The sequence below is a fragment of the Cricetulus griseus genome, chromosome 3 (assembly GCF_003668045.3).
Source record: "Cricetulus griseus strain 17A/GY chromosome 3, alternate assembly CriGri-PICRH-1.0, whole genome shotgun sequence".
In the NCBI taxonomy this organism is placed as follows: domain Eukaryota; kingdom Metazoa; phylum Chordata; class Mammalia; order Rodentia; family Cricetidae; genus Cricetulus; species Cricetulus griseus.
Window position 1 is genome coordinate 36,317,116 of NC_048596.1, and position 22,753 is coordinate 36,339,868.

Genomic DNA, 22,753 nt, shown 5'->3' on the forward strand with positions numbered 1-22,753 from the left:
CAACTCAAAACAACTCTGAGATATCATCTTACACCAGCCAGAATGGCTAAAATCAAAAACACCAATGACAATCTATGCTGGAGAGGATGTGGAGAAAAAGAAACACTTCTCCATTGCTGGTGGGAGTGCAAACTTGTAAGACCACTCTGGAAATCAGTATGGCGGTTGCTCAGGAAAATGGGAATCAGTCTACCTCAAGATCCAGCAATTCTTCTCTTGGACATATACCCAAATAATGCACTTCCATACAACAAGGACGTATGTTCAACCATGTTCATAGCAGCATTGTTTGTAATAGCCAGAACCTGGAAACAACCTAGATGCCCTTCAACTGAAGAATGGATAGAGAAAATGTGGTATATTTACACAATGGAGTACTACTCAGCAGAAAAAAGCAGCGGAATCTTGAAATTCATAGGCAAATGAATGCAACTAGAAGAAACCATCCTGAGTGAGGTAACTCAGTCACAAAAAACAAACACGGTATGTACTCACTCATATATGAATTTTAGACATAGAACAAAGGATTACCAGCCTACAATCCTCTTCACCAAAGTAACTAGGAAACAAGAAGGACTCTAAAAGAAAAATGCATGGTCCCTGGAGAATGGGAAGGGCCAGGATCTCCTAAGCTAATTGGGAGCATGAGGGTAGGGGAGAGGGAGCTCGCAGAATGAGAGGAAGAGAAGAGAATGGGAGAGGAGGAAATGGAGGAGCAGAAAGGTTGAGTTGGGGGAAGAATAGAGGAGAGCAGGATGAGAGATATCATAACAGAGGGAGCCGTTATAGGTCCAAGGAGAGATCTGGCACTAGGGAGATTTCCAGAGAACTGCAAGGATGACACCAACTGACAATCTAGGCAATGGTGGAGAGGCTACACTAAATGCCTTTCCCCTATAATGAGACTGATGGCAACTTTATATGCCATCCTAGAGCCCTCATCCAGTGGCTGATGGAAGCAGAGGCAGACACCCACAGCCATACACTGAAATGAACTCTGGAACCCAGTTGCAGAGAGGGAGAAATCAAGAGAGTCAGGACCAGGCTGATGAATCCCACAGAAACAGCTGACCTGAACAAGCAGGAACACATGGACCCTAAACTGCTGTCTGGGAGGCCAGCACAGGACTGATCCAGACCCCTGAACGTGGATGACAATGAGGAGGCCTCGGCACTCTATGGGGCCTCTGGTAGGGGATCAGTATTTTTCTCTGGTGTAAGAAGGGACTTTGAGAGCCCATCCCACATGAAGAGATGCTCTCTCGGCCTAGACACATAGGGGAGGGCCTAGGCCCAGCCCAGGATGATGATGTGGAATTTGGGGAGCCCCTGTGGAGGGCCTACCCTCTATGGGAAGTGGAGGGGGGAGGGGAGGGGACTGGTGGGGTGTTGGAGGTGAGAGAGGGATGAGGGATTGACATGTGAAATTATATTTTTGTAAAAATTAAATTTAAAAAAAAAGAAATAAAACAACAGCATGCAACATGGCTTCCTGGGTTGGTTCCTGGTCCAGAATTGACAGAAATAAGACTTTATTTTATCTTATTTATTTATTGTTTTTCTTTCTTTTCTTTTTTTTTTGTTTTTTGTTTTTTTTTTTTTTTTAAGATAGGGTCTCACTGTATAGCCTTGGCTAGCCTGGAACCCTCTATGTAGGCCAGGCTGGTATCAAACTCGAACTTGTACTTGAACCACAGTACTTGGAATTCAGGAATGTAATACTGAACCCAGACACAAATAGGACTTTTCTAAGACAACTTTAAATAAGGTCTACAAAGTAATTAATGGCAACTTACCAAAGTTAATCTTCTGTCTTTGGTAACAGCACAGCAAATGAAAGATATTAATATTGTGGGCAGCAAGATGGAAGGCATGTGAGAATCTCTCTAAAACAAATGTAACATTTGTAAACTGAAAGTTTCAAAGTGCAAAGTCAAAATATAGAAGGAAGTTTCATTTTCTGCTAGGCAAATGACAGTGGTTTGACAGTGAGAAATAAATGGTGAGGTAAAGACCAAAGTTCTACCCATTCCTCTGAAAGCAACAACTTAGAAAATACCAAGTGATGAATTCATTTATTGCTATATTAACCATTTTCTCTTTCCCTTTCTTCTTCCAAATGGAACCACTAAGTGTACTATGTTGCATTTTTCTTTTTATGCATAAAAATGTATTTTACTTAATCTAATGTTTGAAGGAATCAGTTTATAATTATATAAAATATTTTATAACAATTTGTTCTAAATAGTAATTTATTTGTTGGTATTATTATTGATACTTCAGCGTTTTTATAACACTCAAAAGATAGATTTTCCTCCACTTTTTTGCAACAATTTTCATACATTTTAGTATATATATATATATATATATATTGTGTAATTTTTGTGTATTATTATTACATGACTACTGGCAAATGCATGTATCCAGCGAACAATACAATCAAGAGGTAGACAATTTTGTCAGTCCCTAAATTTTTCAGTGTCCTCCCTCGCTTTAGCATGTACTTATATAAAATAATGGGCTCATCTTGATGTTTTCATACATGGTATACTGTATTTTGATCATATGCACACACACACACACCATTTGCACCCTTATGCTCCATCCTTCCTTCTTAGTCTCCCTTACTCCCTTGTCCCTTGTACTTTCATGTTTGTTTGTTTTTTTCTTTCTCCACATATATGACACTTGTCTTCTAGAGTCTGGCTTATTTTGCTTAGCATGACAATCTCCAGTTCCATCCTTTGTCCTGCCAATGACAATTTGTCCTTCTAATGGCTCGATAAGACTCCATTGTCTATAGGTGCTGCATTTTAGCTACTGGTGGGCACCTGAGTTGATTCCATTCCTGGCCTCCTGCTGCATCTCTCATTCTGAAGAGCCTTTTAAATTGATGCAATCCCACCCATCCAACCTTGCTATTATTTCCTGGGCTAACAGTCTATCTTTTAAAAATGATGTTGTGTTTTAAGCCTAACATTTTGATTCAGTTTTTGCTTAATGTTAAAAGAGAAATTATAATTGATCTCTAAACTTGCATCTTAAAAAGCAAACACTGGAAAGACAGAATCATTCACCCAAGAACGTTTGAGGAAAGCATAATGTTAGTGTAAATCCCTCTCAGAGAAGATATTGGATGAGTGTGTACACTGTGGAGGCCTGGACAGACCATAAACAAAGAGCACTAGCCAGATGGGGCCAAGGTCCAGGTGGGTGCTCTAACTCTGCTGATAGATTTATTGCATGCATACTCTGTTTCTGTTATGATATATTAAATAGTTTTCTCAACAATGTTTACTGAGAAGGAACAAGCCAACTGCTCGCCTTGGAGCTTTTGTTCAGTGTCCTGGTAAGGTAGCCTTTCACTTTAAATCATGGAATGATCATAAAACTACAAAATGTATATTGAGGAAATTGGACTTGGTTAGTTTATAGGGTATGTATGGATGTTATAGGAAATTAAGTTTGTATTTAAGGTGTAGATAGAAGTTCCACATCTTACAGTGTGGGTTTGTTTTTAAACAGAATGCTTTGGGGCTGGGTTGAAGCTCATGATAGTGTGTATTAACAACTGTGAAGCACCGAGTTCAGCCCTTGTGACCCAAACACAACCACAATTCTTCATCCAAGATCCTTTGTTCCATTTTGTTCCCTTAGAGGCTGCTAAAAATAAAGTTGGTCCTAGCAACTTTTATAATAAATTAACTTTACTCTCATGTAAGCCAAACTTAGCTATTTCTCTATAATTGAGTAGTTTCATATACTTCTAGCATTTTGTCCTTAATACCATGATTAGAATGTTGTAAATGTCTGTAGGACAAATTTTTATCATAGAGTTTCTAGCTCAAGGGTATATGCAATTAATATTTTAAGAGATAGTTAATTTTTTCTTTCACAACAGAGTTCTTGATGTATATTTATTTAAACAATCCTATATGCTTTTGTAAGCAGTAGTACAATAAAAATGTAGGTTTTTCTTTTTTAAAATGGTGACAGCCAGGTGTTGGTGGCGCACGCCTTTAATCCCAGCACTCGGGAGGCAGAGGCAGGCGGATCTCTGTGAGTTCAAGGCCAGCCTGGTCTCCAGAGCGAGTGCCAGGATAGGCTCCAAAGCTACACAGAGAAACCCTTTCTTGAAAAACCAAAAAAATAAAAATAAAAATAAAAATAAATAAAAATGGTGACATTTTACATATTATCTGACCAACCTCTCTGAGGTAGCCATGATATTACAAAGATGCACACCCTCCCAAATATACTGTGTCTGCCAGGTAGAGTGTATAATTGAATTATCATTAAACTTTACTTAATGAGAAGTTCTGATAATTAACATAAGCTAGAGTAGAAACAAAGTTTATTGTTAGATATATAAAATATAGCTTCTTGGGATACTTCCTTATACTGTTTAGCTTTTTTTTTCCAAGACAGGGTTTCTCTGTGTTGTCCTGGCTGTCCTGGAACTTACTCTGTAGACCAGGCTGACCTCAAACTCACAGAGATCCACCTACCTCTGCTTCCCAAGGGCTGGAATTAAAGGTGTGCACGACCACCCCCAGCTCTGTTTAACATTTTGAGATGTCTCACAGTATAAAGTCTGGGCTGGCCATAAACTTGTGATCCTCCTGCCTCAGACCCCAGTATGGTGGGGTTTCAGGTTTGTACCACCCTACCTGGTCTCTTTCTTTTCCTAAGACAGTAGTGATTTTTTACCTTGGATGCATGTTTTAGAGTGGTACCTAATCAATCTTCAAAGGCATGATAAAATTATATGTCTCGATTATGGAATGAAGTGGTTAAAAATAAATGCATATATAAATCAATAATAAAACACAAATGAGATGGGCCGCACTTTTAAAATATAATGCTTTCAATAACGAGCATTCCATACAATGTATTTTTGTCGTATTCACCCAGTTCCTACCTCTAACTTCTTCCAAATCCACCCTCACCTCCTTACCTCCCCAACTTATTATCTTCTTTTCATTATTTTTTTTTAAATTAACCCAATGAGTCCAATTTGTGTTGCCCACATGCTCCTGGTTGTGAGGCTATCCACTGGGGCATGGTTGACCTACCCAGCCACACCCCCTCCTCCGGAAGTCTGTCTATGAACTGTCTATAGCTCCTCGGTTAGGGGCAGGAGTTCATGAGTGCCTTCCTCCTCCATGCTGCAGTGTTCACTGACTTCACCTTCTGCTGCAGGTCTTGTGCTGGCAAACATGGCCTTTATGAGTTCATTTGTGCAGTAGTCCCATTTGTGGATGAGCACTCCAATGACAAGTATTCTTTGCACTTTGGTCAGTTGTGAGTTTGGGTTTTTTTTCACTGATCACAGTCCACTGCACAAACAATTTCTCCAATGAAGTCTGACAGCTGCATTGATCTGTGAGTACAGAGGCATGAATTCAGAGTGTAGTTTGTTACTATGTCCCTTTAGCAAGAAAGTAGTGGGTTCTTGGTCAGATTTATAGTACCAAGCATGTGTTTCCTTCTGTGGCGTCGGCCTTAAATCTAGTCAGAAAATTGTTGGTTACCCATGTAATATTTCTGCCATTACAGCGCCATGGACTTATATACGCCTCATTCTTATGAGAAGAAAGCATCACCAGTGTATATCAAGTTCTAGAACAAAATCTATATGTATCCTTATTTATGTTAAAAACAAAAAATACATATGCATACAAATGGATATCAAAATATTTAATACATAGATGTGAAGCTATAGGTCACAAATTTAAAACTGGGTTAGCATCCATTAAGTTGCTCACACTGATTGTACAGTATTATTGACAAAAGAGAGGCAGACAATGGTGAAAAAGACTGCCTTTTAAACTTCTGTTTAAACATCACATCCAGGGGGGGGTATACATGCAATTCTAAAGATGGCTAACTAAATAAAAACCTCGTATTGGTTATGATTAGTTTCAAACGCATAAACAGAAATCCAAACAACACGCAAGTTCAATTCCCCTCTTTTGTGGTTTAGCCAAGTCTTCAGTAGGCACTGACCACAGTGGGGACTGTTTCTGAGCCACTGCTCCACTTCCTCCTGTGTGTAGCTCTTATCTTCAGTAACCAGGATGTGCTGTAACCATCACTCTCCCACATCCTGGACAACAGGACAAAAGGAGAAATGAAGACAGATGATAGGTTCCAGGTATCTGCCACTTGCATATGTCCCAAAACCAGAGAATTCTCACTTGGCCACATATAGATGCAGAGGAGACTGGGATGCGTGGCCTTCACTTCTGGGAGACATCCACAAAGTTTAACCAACAGAGTTCAGAAGCAAGGAAGAGAGAATGCAGCATCTGTCTTTCTGGGTCTGGATTCCCTCACCCAGTATTATACAATATAATTGGATTGCTTTCTGCTTCCATCTATTTAACCCTCAGGTTTTATTCTTCTTTACAGATTAATAGAATCCTACTGTGTATATGTACCACATTTTCATTATCTGCCGATCAGGTGATGGATGTATAGACTGCTTCCATTTCTTAGCTATTGTGAATAGAGCAGCAATTAGCATGGCCAACAAAGTATCTCTATAGTTGGATGTAGAGTCCTTTTATGGTTTCTCTTATTTGTAGCTCTTTACAGTATATAACCTGGAGCAATTACAGAATCCAGGAAAGTAAAATGAGACCATGGGGTGGGGTAGGGTCTCTAGAGAATGGGTTAGTAGGGAAAAAATAAGAGAAGTTTAACTGGTGAGGGGAGGAGGAGGGTAATGCATAGGGAGAGAAAGGAAGAGGAGATAAGTGACACTAAGGATGTTTGAAAAAGCCACAGGAAAACATGTTATTTTATAAGCTTACTTAAAGATATATATGGATATATATCTATAACATGTGTGTATGATATTTATATTTACATATCTCATTTATATGGAATTACACCACGTGGGGGTGATAATGCTCCCCATAAAAGCTACAGAGCAACAAAAACCCAAATGTCACACAAGGAAAATCTCCCTTCATGTTGCTGATTAGGGGGATCCAAAGGACTCCAAAACAATATAGGCTATTCCCATTGTCTTTGGTTACCTCTCAGAACTTGAAGGTAGGACCCTATTGCTGAAGATACCACCCACTTCTGACACAGGACTTGGAGGAATCAAGCTGGTACTAACCTGGAAACTTCCTCCCTGAAGGCTTGCTCTCATAGGATCAGAAGGTACTATGCACCCGGGAATCACAACAATGATTGGCCCAGCCAAAAATCACCAATAATGCACTTTTATCTTGAGGACAACTAACAGGTGTCTGGTTAGACTTAAAGCTAGCTCAATAGGAGGGAACTTGTACTGGTTAGTTCTGTGTCACTTTGACACAGTCCAAGGTCATTTGGAAACAAGGAACTTCTGTTGAGAAAATGCCTTGCTATCAGATTGGCCTACAGGCAAATCTGTGGAGCCATTTCTTAATTGATGACTGATGACTCAGCCCACTGGGGATGTTGCCACCCTTGAGTCCTAGGTGGTATAAAAAAGCAGGCTGAGAGCCGGGCTTTGGTGGTGTATGCCTTTAATCCCAGCACTAGGGATACAGAGGTAGGTGGATCTCTGTGAGTTCGAGGCCAGCCTGGTCTACAGAGCGAGTGCCAGGATAGGCTCCAAAGCTATACAGAGAAACCCTGTCTGGGGGGGGGGAGGAGCAGGCTGAGGCAGCCATGAAGAGTAATACAGCAAACAGCATCCCTCCATTGTCTCTGCTTCAATTCCTGCTCCTAGGTTATTGCCTTAAATTCCTGACCCAACTTTCCTTCACCATAGGCTATAAGCTGTAAACTGAAATAAACCCTTTCCTCCCCAAGTTGCTTTTGGTCATGGTGTTAATCACAACAATAGAAGGCAAACTTAGACAGAACTCATGCCTGGTATTGTAAACCTAGCCAAGAACTTTTAGCTAGAGATGTCATAGACCCTAGCAGAGGACATACTAATGCCATTTTCCTAAGTCAATCTAGCTGCCAACTGCACTGTATAACAAACTATATGCCTGTACCCATAGAGAAGTGTAGCTCTCAGCCATCACCATAGACACTTCTTTGTGCAGCAGATGGTGGCTACCACAGAAATCCACAACTGGTAAAAATACAGAAAATAAGTGATCATAGAGTGTGTAGCCCCAAATGATACACCCCTCTATAAGGCTCAGGGGACATCATGGAAAAGGGGGTGGAAAGACCAGGACACCAGGTTGTCTACTTTGAGAAGGTGTCTTCTAGACTTGACAAAGATGCTGTACTTAGGGAATCTCAACATATCTCCCTGCACAAGATTTCCACAATGACCACACCAGTAGACATGGATACTGGAGGGTTTGGAGAGGGAAAGGGAGGGCTTGAAATGATGCAAATGCAGTACCCATACATGAAAGTCTCAAAAGTTATTGTTTTAAGAAGGGGAGGACAAGCCAGGTGGTGGTGGTGCACGCCTTTAATCCCAGCACAGGGGAGACAGAGGCAGGCAGATCTTTGTGAGTTCGAGGCCAGCCTGCTTTTCAAAGAGAGTTCCAGGACAGTCTCCAAAAACCTACAGAGAAACCCTGTCTCCAAAAACCAAAAGAAGAAAAAAAGAAGAAGGGGAGGACAAGTAATAGAGCCCTTCATTCAGAAACTTTCCAGTTAGTTTAGACATTCTTTGTACCACTAAAACAATACAGTTACTATGTAGGAGAATAAGAATGCTGAAAGTTGCTAATTTGAAGAAAGTTCCCTAAAGAAAGATGATGTAATGAGGTGGAGAGAAGGAAGTGACTATGAATTTGGAGCCAGACCACACTGAGACTCAAGGGTGGGGAGAAGATGTTAAATTAAATAAAAGGCGTAAACTAATCTAAGGGAAAATTCACTCCTCTCTCTCCAGTAAAATTTTGGTGACTGCTGTGTTCTGAATGCACCCCCTAAATTTGTATGTTGAAGTTCAATCACCAGTGTGATAGTATTAAGAGGTGAGGCTTTTAGGGATGAGTAAGAGACAAGGTTTGTCCTCATGGGGGAGATTAGTGATCTCATAAAACAAAAGATGGAAGGGAGTTTTTGATTTGATTGTTTTCCAGCTGAGGACAGCATCTATCTCCTCTGGAGGGCCCAGAAACCAGGCCTTCCTTACACAACAAGCCTGCCTATGCTTTGTTCTTGGGACTTCGCAGTCTTTAGAACTGCGTGAAGTAAATGTCTCCTAAAAGTTCCCCTGTCCTATGTTCTTTTCTAACATCCTGGAGGAACTAAGACAGGGAGGAGCTTACGCAGAGGAAGTTGGAGGAATCCGAAAACCTGGGTCTCCAAGTTAGGTAGCACGCACAGTGTTTGTTAAGTGAGGGTCACACTCTTTAAGGGAAATTGGGACAGGAGCATGAGGAAAGAAGATGGAGAGGTTTCACTGATTTCTGTGTTTGTCATTACATTCAAGAAACAGTGAGCAAGCACCTGCATATACCTATTGCACGGACAGACTTCTTAGCCTAGATACACACGGAGGGGCCTAGGCCCTGCCCCAAATGACTTGACAGATTTTGATATTCCCTCATGGAAGGCCTCGCCCTCCCCGGGGAGTGGATGGGGGTTATGGGAGGATGGAAGGGAGAGGGAACTGGGATTGATATGTAAAATAAGATTGTTTCTAATTTAAATAAAATTTATTAAATAAAAAAAGCAAATTTTAAAGCCACAAATGTTAGCTTCAAATTTCTACTGATACAAAGATAGCTTAAACTTTCTCCCTAAGCAATTACAACATAAATTATTTCACTTTTTTTTGTGGTATTGCTCAAGGTAGTTCCTTGCTTGATACTCTATATCTCAGAGACAACAGTGCACCGCTCCAGATAGTCTGCCTGCAGGCTTTCACTAGGGTTTTGTTTTGCTTTTAAATTTGTAAGAAGCTAGCTTTTTAAGAGACTGGCATGTAAGTTAAGCCTTACTAATAGCATTATTCAACCACTGCAAGATAGCAGAGTTCAAAAGTATTACCAAAAGAATTGCCTTTGAAAGTCATACCTGTTGTGATAAAGTGAGAGGGGAAACTTGGTGGATTCCACTGCAGGCGTGGGGGTGGGGGACAGGAAGGGGAGGGGGCACACAAACAAGCTAGGTAGACAGAGCTTAGTGAGAGGCTTTATTAGAAAGTGAGCAGGGAGGAAACAGAAAAGAGATAAAGAGACACAGAGACACAGAGAGGACAAAAGAGAAGAGGGAGACATGAAAATCCTGTCTGCCCCAGGAGAACAGCAGGAAGAGGGGGGACATAAGTGGGCAGGGATCTTTCTTTTTTTGTTTTTGGTTTTTTGTTTGTTTGTTTTGTTTTTTGAGACAGGGTTTCTCTATGGCTTTGGAGCCTATCCTGGAACTAGCTCTTGTAGACCAGACTGGTCTCAAACTCTTAGAGATCTGCCTGCCTCTGCCTCCCGAGTGCTGAGATTAAAGGCATGTGCCACCACCTCCTGAAGGAGATCTTTCTTTTAAAGGGGTCCTTTGCAACTGCGAGCATACCAAGCAACCATGGAACCCTGAGCTGACCAGGGTACTGCCTGAGTGCATTCTGCCAGGTGACAGGGGCAAGCCAGCATAATGCCTGAATCCTTACAATATCTCCTAAAACATGAAAATATAGATATTCCACCTGCCAGCCAATTTTAATATTCTAGTGAGGAGGGATTATTTCTTTAGAGTGGTTGTGTGTTTTAGCACAAGATTATCAAGTACCGAATACCAAGAATCAACTTTAACTAGTCACAAGAATAGCTGCCATTCCTCTTAGGCCTTTCAGATATGTCCTCAAAAATGTATCAAACTGGTAAACATTAGATATTTATAAAAATATTTTGTTTATTGACTTGCTAAGAAGAAGTGTGATTGTGAAACTCTGTTTCCTTTTCTTTAAGCCCAGAAGCTATTGCTGGCCATGAGGGTGCCTGTGCAGGAAGTTGCAAAACAGAGAAAAAAGAAAGGCAAGTTGGCATTATTTTTCCTCTGGATTAGATATTGTCATGGTTTAGATCTTCTCGTGGTGACAGATATAATTATTCAAAGAAGAAAAATGAAGCAATGGGGAGTGACAGGGAAATATGCTCAGGGACTTTGGGACAGCAGGGTGATTGTCAGAAAGCTGAGCTGCTATAGTCTAGACTCCCTGGGAGCTTGTCTGTTTTGCTCCTCACTAACAGGGATCCTAATGTGAAAAGATCACATAGTATCCAACTTAGGTCTCTCCCTAGCTGGGCAAGAATAACCTAATAATTTACCCTTCTGAGATTCAGCCCCTCTTCTGGAGGTTACTAAGTTTAGAGTAATTGTGGTGCACAAAACTGCTGAATGCGGAGAGATTTATAACTCAAATTCAAGATAGTGAGTTCTTTTCACTAAACTTTAGCACAGTGCAAGAAAATATTACATTACATTATATCAGGACTTGATAAACCATAGCCTGCTGCCTCCCTTGTTTTTGTATGGACTACAAGTTAAGAATGGCTTGCATATTTTTAAATAAACTGAAATTTAAAATTTAGAGGTTCTAGAAATGTCTCCTTTATTACACAAACACATTGCCTTCATGTTTGCCTTTGGGTCTGTTAAGTCTAAAGTGTTTATTACCTGTTTGTTTTATTTTGTTGTTTTTAAAGTTTGCCGATCCTTGGCTTGGCAGAACATGGAAGTGTTTCTGGTAAGGCAGATCTGGAGTGAGTCACAAACTGTCACTGTTTGCATGACCTTGAGCAAGATATTTCATTTCCTAAGTTTAGCTTCCCTTCTATGAAGTGGGCACATAAGCAGTATTTATCATAGAGTTATACATGTTTAATATGCTTAATATAATATTCATTAGATAGCAAGGACTCCACACATTGTAATTATTGCTCTTATTATCTTACCATAAATTTATTGAGATGAAACAAAAAATAACAAAGCTAAGTGTGGGGAGAATTTTAAGATAAATGACAAACTGCTACAGTCTACCATATTATATGTGGGAGTTGTTTTTACATTCTTATTAAAAGACATTTTGAATTAAACAACAATAACAAAGGCTCACCTAGAAAAATGGTAACTCTTCCGCTGTGCTAGAAATGATAGACCTAGCTACGTAGGAGAAATGAGGCTGTGAGTCTTAGATGTAATAGATTAAGACCTCCTTCTTTAGAAATATGCTTGATAAATTCTGCTTGGTTACCAGAGTGAGAAAATAGATTCATAGAGTCAATGGATAATTAATTTATTGGAGAAGAATATGCAAAAAGACTAAAAGAACAATTTTACCAAACTGTAAGCTTTATGTTTGTACCTGAGGTCAGAACTTTAAGCTGATAAAGTCACCAATTCTCTGTGAAAAACAAAACAAAAAACTTCCTAACATTTGAGCACATGATGGCCCTTAACTAAAACAAACAAAAAACAGTTAAGAGATAAAATTGACCAATGTGCACAATGCAATGTTTTTCAGTGAATTCAGAGTTGTTTTAACATAATGATAATCAAATTTGGAACATTCTTATTATCATAAAAATACATGGTACTTCCCAGGCAATGGTGGCACAAGCCTTTAATCCCAACACTTGGGAGGCAGAGGATCCCAGTGAGTTCCAAGCCACCCTGGTCTACAAAGTGAGTTCCAGCACAGCTAGGGCTGTTACTCAGAGAAACGCTGTCTGGAAAAACAAAACAAAACAAAACAAAAACAAACCAACAGAACAAAAAAAAAATACATGGTACTCTATTACGATTAATAACTGATACATAGCCTGTGATGGTCAGGATATATATTTATTATTTATTAGGTAGCCAACTGTTTGGCTAGCAGAACAAGCCAAAACAGCAGGGAAAAGAGAGCTACCATGTGCGTTCCCTATTCCTTCAAACCTTTCTCATGTCACCCTGACATCACCTTGACCACACCCTGATAGGCGTGGTCAGGCACACCTGTAGCCGGCCCTTAGGTGGTGTGGTTATGGTGTCTCCCTACAGTACTCTTTAGCAGTGACTCTTAAACCCCCAGTCCTTAGCAACCACTAACTTGTCTCTCTAGACTTGCCTATTGTGGACATACTACACAAATGAATTTAGACAATGTGTAGTCTTTGTGAATGGATTTATTTTTAGCATGTTTTTGCAATTTGTTCACTTGGTAGCAGGTCACCAGTACTTTGTACCTGTTTGTTGCCAATTCATTTTCCCTGTCTGGACATACCACCTTGTTTGTCTGTCAGATGATGAGTGTTTGGGGTACATCGAACACCCAACGTATGTAATTTTTGTACCAGGCTCTTTCTTTTGGGCCACCATCCAGGTCCCAAATCATGACACAGAGACTTACTATTAGTTAGTTTTGAAGGCTTAGGCACTTTTTTTTTTTTTAAGGCTAGCCTTGGGGCTTTTTACCTTCTCTTACTTTCTTGCTGTCTCTGTCTGCTGGCTGAAGGCTGCCTGGCTTCTGGCCCTGGGTATCACCCTCATTCTTCTCTCTTCTCCCTCTTGTCCTTCCTTCTTTCTCCTCTCTCAAGCCTAGATTTCTCCTCCTATTTATTTATTTATGCCTGTCAGCCCCGCCTACCCTTTCTCCTGCCTATCTTTTGGCTGTTCAACTTTTTATTAGAATGATCAGGTGCCTTAGGCAGACCAGGTGAAACAATTAAATAATTTTTAAAAAATGCAGAATAAACAAAAGTAACTTATCTTTGCCTAGTTAAAATAAGATTGTACAACAAACTCTTTTTTAACTCTGAGTAAAGCCTCATTTTGACACAACATTGCTTGCTAGCCATCTGGCCTGAACTATCCTCCTAAGGCTGAGAATTAAATATGGCCAAAACACACAAGAAGATGCTCAGTCCTTCTCATAAACCAATGACAGGCAACTGGAGATCACATTGGGGTATTAGTTTTATGTAATTGGTAAGGGATTAATGTCCGATAATACTGGCACTGGATCAATATGATCTCTTAGTTGTTGAGAGCATGTATTAATGTTTCAAAATGAAACAAAACAGCAACACCTGAAAACAATTGACAGGAAATTCAGCAGTGAAGCTGGAAATACAGCAACCCCCAAGAGATTATATACATTGTATGGTACTCTTTTTATGAAATTGAAAAACAAAATTAAACATTATTTATGTGTATCAGGACAAAACAAATATGTAAAGGAATGTGCAGCAATTTCAGGCAAATTCATGATTTTAGTTAGTTGGAATGCAAGAGATGCAATTTAACAATTTTGGGCTAGGGGTGCTGCCAAGGAGTCCACTATAAACAACTGCAGAGGAATGTTCTCCATCTTAACAAGAATACTATGAACCAACAGATAAAATAATGAACCGAGTTTAACGGGTATCTAAGTAAATAGAGAAAATGAAAAATAAATAAAACAAATATAAATTATTACTTTGTAAAAGATCAGACAAACTATAATAGGTAATTATCATTGTAAAAAGTTTAGCTAGTTATCCTTCCGGTAGAAAGGTTTCAATTCTTAGCATGACTTCCATAATCATTTTTCATTGTGAATTTAAAAAAATTGGACTTCTTTCTTTTCTTTTCTTTTTTTTTTTTTTTTTTTTTGAGACAGGGTTTCTCTGTATTGTTTTGGAGCCTGTCCTAGAACTGGCTCTGTAGACCAGGCTGGCCTCGAACTCACAGAGATCCACCGCCTGCCTCTGCCTCCCGAGTGCTGAGATTAAAGGCGTGCGCCACCACCGCCCGACAAAAATTCATTTATTGAGAGTAAAAAGATGTCAACTTGAGAAAGCCTGTCTTGTGGGAACTGCTTTGGAGAAGCCACTCCAAGTCCTAACCTGTCTCCCCTCAGCCCTAGCAACAGACAGTAGCGAGCTTAGAGGAGAGAGAGAGCTCCTAGCGTCCTAACAACACAGTGCAGCCAGGCTCACTATCGGAGGACACGCCCCTAGAGCATGCCTCACATCCGAGGGTGTGTCCTATCCTATGAGGGGCGTGTCCATGCGTGTATGGGCGTGTCCACCTCTGCACAGGGGCGTGGCTTCCCGGGAAGGCGTTTCTAACTCTCGTAGGGGCGTAGCTGGGGGGCGGGCTGGTTCCTGAAAGTCAGGCTGAGAGTCGCGTTGTGGTGATGTCATCAGAGCAGCGCTGACTGAATCCATTCCAAGTAGGGCGACTGTGGCAGCTCTTTCGCTGAGGGGGCGGTGGACTGCCGGTGGCATGTTACCGGCTATGAATACTGTGGAGGCGGAAGAGGAGTACGCGGAGGATTGTCCTGAACTGGTCCCCATTGAGACCAACAAACAAGAGGAGGAAAATCTTGACTTCATCGTTAAGATTCCAGTCACAATTATCACCGGGTATTTAGGTAATTAACGGTCGCTCAGAAAAACGCCGTGAACTGTGCTCTCGGAGGGGGGTCTGGCGTGTCGCTTCAGGCACCCGGGCTCCATGGCCGAGGACGAATGTCTTCGAGTAGGCTTTGGGGTCTCTTTCTCCTCGCTTTTTCAAAGGTGGTTCTGAAACTCAGACGCACCTTATTGCCCTATGGCCCCTTGAGGAGCTGCCTTCTTACCTTTGTGAAGCTCATCCACCTCAGTTTAGATGGAAAATAATAAAAGTCACCTGAGTTTGTTTTCTCATCTGAGAATAAAGCCCAACAAAACCAACGATCTATTGTTATTAAAAGCTGATCAAGAAAATAATAATAATAATAATAATAATAATAATAAAGATGCCCTGTATGAAAAATGCCCCAGACCTTGCTTAGTTTAGGAGATTACACTTCACAAGAACCAAACTCTTCCAGTCATTAGTGGGAAGCTTTAACTGTTGTAAATTGTCTCCCACCTTCCTTTTGAGGACTCCTTACAAAGCCCTGTAGGACATCGAGTTAGCGTAAGATCTTTGCTTTGAAGATTTTCTTAAGCTGGGGTGTTGGGGGTACATAGGGGATACCCGAAAACACAGATTTGTGAACATGGTGCAGTTTTTCTGAAGGACAGTTCACGACTTATTTTTCCTTGGAAACATTTGCAAATATCCTTTTAAAGCAGTGCAGTTAAGCCGGGCATTGGTGGTGCACGCCTTTAATCCCAGCACTCAGGAGGCTGAGGCGGGTGGATCTCTGTGAGTTCGAAGCCAGCCTGGTCTACCTAGCGAGGTCTAGGACAGGCTCCAAAACAATCCAGAAAAGAGAAACCCTGTCTTGGAAAACAAAACAAAACAAAAAACCCAAAAAAACAAACTAAAAAACAAAAACAGTGCAGTTAACAGAGTGCAACAACTATTAAGTGACTACAAATTAGAATGAAGTGCCCTCATTCCTGTGTGCTGCAAGAGAGCCTGTACATGGGACACCTTTTACATATGACTAAGAAATCACTGGCACCTCTCACCAGGTTTTTTTCCTTCTAGAGTCAGACCAAGGTTATTTTAGATTTTACTTGGGCCCAATTTTTATAAAGGAATAATGTTTTGGATTTAGACGCTAGCTACTCCATAGAAGTTGAGGAAATTCCGTGTTCAAAGGGCATACTTCAGACTTGCCCCTTTGCCTTTCTGCACTTTGTTTACTGGTAGGTGAAAGGAACAATTCAGGTGCCTAATGGCCTGAAGCTCTGGGGTCAGGACAAACCCTAACAACCCCTTTGTTGCTGATTGAACCTAGGGGACAGTTTGCCACCTTTGTCATTTCTTCTTTTTGAAATACTAGGAACACTGCTCCACTGGCCTCCTACTTCCCACCTATTTCTCCAGCTTCCACCCTTTAGTTTCATTTCTGTATAGTTTCTGTTTTGATGTCCTACTGACAGCTCCAGACGTCACATGTCCAACACACTCCATACGCTAATCTTCCTGAAATCCTGCTCCTGAAATTCCCAACCACCTGCAGCACCAACAGTATTTCTTTCTAACTACAGTAGACCTGAGTCTCCCTGCTCTGTAATATAATCATGTGCTAGCCCTACTGATCTTTACAAAGTGTTAGTGTGATTGTGCCACACCCTTTATTGGCTTCTGCTGGGATGACAGTTTAGGTTCTTTATTAGGAATTCAAGGACCTCTGTGATGTGGCTTTTGTCTACCTCTATAGCCTGTTAGATGGCCTAACATATTGAACTTATTTTACTTTTAAAATCAGTGGTTTCAACCTCTCTAATGCTGCAACCCTATAATACAGTTCTTCATGTCATGGTGGCCCCCAACCATAAAATTACTTTCATTGCTACTTCATAGTTGTAATTTTGCTACTGTTATGAATCGTAATGTAAATATCTGATATGGATTGTCTTATAAGTGATCCCTGTGGAAGGGTCATTTGATTCCCAAAGGGGTTGTGACCTATAGGTTGAGAACTGCTGTCTTAAAGGTACCCTTTGGAATATTCCTTCCTGTAATTGCTCTGGCTAAATATCCCTCTTAAGTTCTCCATAGTTTTGTGTGTCTCCTGTTGAATGATTAACTTGTGACAAAATAGCTTCCTAATTTATATCTAAGTTCTCTACCTGCCCCCTTTAGCATGTTTAAGCTTCATAGAGGCAGAGCCTTAAATTTGGTGCCTGGTAGATACTTTTGAATGAGTGTCAATTGTATCATGATGTCTTTTTCTTCTTCATAAAGTGGTTAATTATTAAGATCTAATAATTATTTGGAGAAAATCTCTTACATGCATGGCTTTCAACTTCGTCATTGGCCTGTACATAATTATGTTCAGGGCCTCTTGGGTTTTTTTGTTTGTTTATTTGTTTGTTTTTTGTTTTTTCGAGACAGGGTTTCTCCGTGGCTTTGTAGACTGTCCTGGAACTAGCTCTTGTAGACCAGGTTGGCCTCGAACTCACAGAGATCTGCCTGCCTCTGCCTCTGGAGTATTGGAATTAAAGGCATATGCCGCCACCACCCAGCTTGTCCTCCCCTTCTAAAAAAAAATAACTTTTGAGAATTTCTTGTTTTAAGAATTTCTTCATTGTTCTGTGTTCTTAAATCTGTCTCTCCTTACATACCACCTATCTTTGTTGAGCCTCTCAAAGCATTGTAAAAATAAAGTGTCATCTCTTCAAAAATTCTTAAAAGGAAAATAATCTAAAATGTTGAAGATATTAATACCCTGAAACTCCCTAACTCTCTTTTAGTTATACCCTGGGAAACTTGCAAATGTATTTTAGTAGACATGTTCAAACTATGTGTAAATCTTTAGCATTACTGCTTGTGACAGTAAATATTTGGGAGAATCAAAATGTCTGCCTACAAAAAAATAAATGATACAGTGCAGTAATTGAACTACACTGCTGTACAGTTAAGGTGTTGTTATTTTTTTTAAAAATATATATTTCATTATGAACTTTGAAATCTTTGGTTTACAAGAGTCATGTTTTTCTTCTGCTTGAGATGAACAAACGAGGTTATTATGCCACCTGCTGGATAAAGTTAGTATAGTCTTACGAATTTCTTGACTTGCCTTTTGTGTACACTTACTATCTCTGTACCCCATTTTATAAAATCAGTTTTGAAGTAATAGACTGCTTATGCATACTAAAAGCTTTATAGTCAACCTGAATTTATAGCTAGCTAGTTCGTGGATATTGAAATAGGTTGAATAAGTTTAGGGAAGTAAGCAAATACTCTTACTTGAGAAAAGGAGCATCATGAAAGGAATCTACATATTTTTTATTTTAAAAGTGATGTTTCTTTCTTTTTTTTTTGTTTTTTTTCAGACAGGATTTCTCTGTGTAGCTTTGTAGACCAGGCTGGCCTCTAACTCACAGAGATCTGCCTACCTCTGCCTCCCAGATTCTGGGATTAAAGGTATGCACCACCACCACCCGGCATGAAGTGACATTTCTTAGAAACCATAATTCATTAATTCTTTTATTAAATATAGATTTTAGATGCCCTTTATTGCTGTATTTTAAGTTATGATGAAGACATATTTTAGTCATATTAAGTTAGAAAACTGACTCAGCTTATAAGATTATTTGTAATTATTTATGAAATGTACAAAAGGAATATTATGATAGTTTTCAAAGATTGTTCTAATCTCTTTTGTAAAGTCCTCTGTACTATTGTTAAGTATGTTTTGAAAATTAGTCTTTGAGTTTTGTTGCTTTAATATGTTTTGTAGGTGCTGGAAAGACAACACTTCTGAACTATATTTTGACTGAACAGCATAATAGAAAAATTGCAGTTATTTTAAATGAATTTGGAGAAGGTAAGTAAAGTTCAATAACTGTCATTTTGCAGTAATATTGGAGACCCTTTATTCCACTGGTGAATTGATACCCTGTACTTAAAATTAGATTAGATGGTATTATAATATGAGGTCACTATGAATAGTTTCAGAAAATTAGAATTAATTTTTATTAAGCTAGCCAGTAGTATGAGGTATAGTGGCAAAAGGCAACAAGAGAGATTATGCCTCAGCCAGGTGAGACCCAACTCCCGAAAGTTCTCCACATCAAACACAAGCCCCTCCCCCATACATAATAAGTAAAATACATCTAAAGAGACTGATTGATTGATTGTGGAACAGGGTTTCTTGTATGCTAAGAATATTCTCTCTGAGCTATGTTTTTAGCCATTAAAAATTGGAAGATTTCTAATACTCATTTTCTAGCTTTTTATTAATAGGTATTTTGTTGTACACTAGTTATATACATTATTTTTTACTGTTTTTCTTCATTTTGTAATGCTTTTTATGGCTTTACCTTTTGCAACATCCTCAGTATTTTTAATGTTTAGTCTAGTATTACATGATACTCTATCATCACCCTACTAAAATATGAACAGAAAATACATAAATGAAAAATGAGGCCTATTTCAATATGGTGGTGGCGCACGCCTTAAATCCCAGCACTCGGGAGGCAGAGGCAGGTGGATCTCTGTGAGTTCGAGACCAGCCTGGTCTACAAGAGCTAGTTCCAGGACAGCCTCCAAAGCCACAGATAGAGAAACCATGTCTCGAAAAACCAAAAAAAAAAAAAAAAAAGAAAAATCTTTTTTTTTTTTTTCTTTTGCTATTTAAAAATTTTCCCTGGCATAGATACACTGTAAAACATCTAAAATCATTCTTATGATAAACATCTCATGTGTACTTATTTCCCAAGTAAGCCTTACTAAGAGACTTTCTTATTGAATAAAAGTTTAATTTTTAAATGACTACATGATACTTTGGCTAAAAACCCCTTTGTCAAAATGAAGTAGGGTTTTAATGTGTATTTAGAATCCTGAGCAACCTTATAACAGAAACCACCAACTTTGTGAGGAATTAAAAGGAAAACAATCTCCTAAGAGGTTGAAGAACCTACAAAACCCAGTATTTAAAAAGCCTATCAGTATACTTAGAAAGTTTATAATGGATGAGAAGAAAAAAATGTCTTCAGGGTATCTCCTCTATTAAGAGATGGAGTCTGACAACTAAGAGTCTGGAGGAGGAAGAAGGTATGTTTATTAATTTGTCTTATTAACTTAAATTATTTTCTTAATATTTATAAATATTTTTTGTGTATAAGTGTTTTGCTTGTGCGTATGTTTATATACCACATGAATGCCTGTGACTCAAAAGAGGGTGTTGGGTCTCCTGGAACTGGAACTATATAGCCAATTGTGAGCTCCCATGTGCGTGCTGAGAATCAAATTTAGGTCTTTTGTAAGAGCAACGAGTCTTCTTAACCTTTAAGCCATCTCTTCAGCCCGCTATTCATTAAATTTTTAAAAATTAGCCACTCATTGTTGAGAGCTGCAGGCCAGCCTGGTCTATAGAGCAAGTTCCAGGACAGGCTCCAAAACTACACAGAGAAATCCTGTCTTGGAAAACAAAAACAAAAACAAACTAAGTGTGTGTGTGTGTGTGTGTGTGTGTGTGTGTGTGTGTGTGTGTGTGTGTGTGCGCCCAAACTAAGTGTGTGTGTGTGTGTGTGTGTGTGTGTGTGTGTGCGCACCCTTGGAGGCCAGAAATGGACATTGAATCCCCTGGAGCTGGAGTTACAGGTAGTTGTCAGTTGCTCCGTGTGCAGTGTGGGTTCTGGGAGCCGAACTCTGGTTTCTGCAAGAGCAGCAAATGCTCTTAACCCATCTTTACATTTTTTGGGATAAGGTCTCACTATATAGTCCAGGCTGATCTAGAACTTGCTTTGGAGCCCAGTTGTATCTTAAACTCCAGATCCTTCAGCCTCAGACTCCTAATTGTTGGGATTACAGGCCTACACCATGCCTGGCTCTATTTAAATCTTACAGAAAGAAAGTTAAAATCATCTAGAGTTCCATAATTTAAATATTTACTGAATTAAATACTGACTTTAGGTTTTACCTTTTGTTGTTCAAAAGAAGAGAGATTCTGGCTTCCATCATAGAAGAGTCATCAGTATACTTTTTGAGACTTTTAAGCTGTTAATAGAATTTGAAGTTTTATTGATTGATTTAGAGTTATGAGAGAATACATGTTCTGAGCTATAGTTTCTGTATTGGAATCTACTGTTTCTGAACATCCTCTTGTTTTTGCTTGGCTAGTGAACATAATCTAAAGACTGCCTGTTCTTGTTTTTAGGGAGTGCAGTAGAGAAATCCTTATCTATCAGTCAAGGTGGAGAACTCTATGAAGAGTGGCTGGAACTTAGAAACGGTTGCCTCTGCTGTTCTGTGAAGTAAGGAGTGGGTTTACTATGTGCTTACTGGCTGACTTAAGATGTCTGTTGATTATATTTCCAGCTTTGGTTTTCCTGTGTAGTCTAACTGAATTTACTGCATAGCTTGTACCATTATAATCTTTGGATAGGATATACATTTGTTAGATTGTGCTTTCTTTAAGTGTTTCTTGCTGTTATTTTCTATTTGTTCTAATGTTCATATTCTTTCATTGAATTTTTAAAAATTATTTTTCAGTATCTCATTTCACATGTAAAACAAGATTATTCTGAATTTAATGTGCCATTACTCTTATTTCCAAGTATTCAACTACTTTTTTCTTTAAAAAATGTATTTTATGTATATTGGTGTTTTGTCTGCATGTATGCCTGTGTGCCACATTCATGCATCATGCCCACAGAGTCCAGAGAAGGCACTGAATACCTTGAAACTGGAGTTACAGACAGTTGTAAGCTACCATGTGAATGCTGTGAATTGAACTCTGTGTTTCTCTGGAAGATCAGCAATTGCTCTTTACCCACTGAGCCATCCCTCCAGCCCCTAAGTATTCAATCTCTTTTAAATAAAAAATAAATGACTGTCATGGGCTGGGAAATGTCTGTGGGTAAAGTGCTTCTCTCACAAGCTTGAAGACCTGAGTTGAAGACCAGAGTACCAACATGGAAAGTCAGGTGTGGCAGTGTTAGCTTGTAATCCCAGTGCTGGATAGGCAGGGAGACTGGTAAAATCCCTAGAGCTCTATTGGCCAGGCAGTAATCAAGAGACCCTGCCAGAAAAATAATAAGTTGGGAAGCCATTGAGAAAAACAACCAACATTGGTATCTGTCCTCTACATACACACATGCATAAATATACATCACCACACATGCCTACACATATACATACACATACGAAAGAGGGAAGAATCAGCCAAGCCAGATCATAGCTACCTGAGAGGCTGTTGCAGGAGTCTCGTAAGGCCTACCTGGGCTACCAAAGTGAGTCAAAGCTAGCCTGGGCAACTTAATGAGATATTTTGACACTGAGCAATACTTTTTGGAAAGAGGAAGTAGTCATAAAGATTTTCTTAACCAAAAGGCACCACATTCAATATTTACCTTAACATTCAACCTTTACCTTAAATAAGGATAAAAAACAGATAATAAAAGCCTGTAATCCTAGC

General features: G+C 39.4%; 1 protein-coding gene across 2 annotated transcripts in view; it reads left to right on the plus strand.

The window, feature by feature from the left end:
- The first annotated feature begins 15,066 nt into the window (after positions 1–15,066).
- The window catches only part of LOC100765393 (COBW domain-containing protein 1), a 41,428-nt gene continuing 33,741 nt past the window's right edge, over positions 15,067–22,753 (plus strand). Inside the window, exons 1-3 of one of the 2 annotated variants that reach the window (XM_027406494.2) lie at positions 15,067–15,319; positions 19,073–19,159; positions 21,494–21,590. In XM_027406494.2, the coding sequence (XP_027262295.1) occupies positions 15,172–15,319; positions 19,073–19,159; positions 21,494–21,590 (332 nt within the window). In that variant the 5' untranslated portion in view covers positions 15,067–15,171. Of the gene's footprint in view, positions 15,320–19,072; positions 19,160–21,493; positions 21,591–22,753 lie in introns of those variants that run through there. The other variant, XM_035441901.1, reaches the window with a different exon arrangement.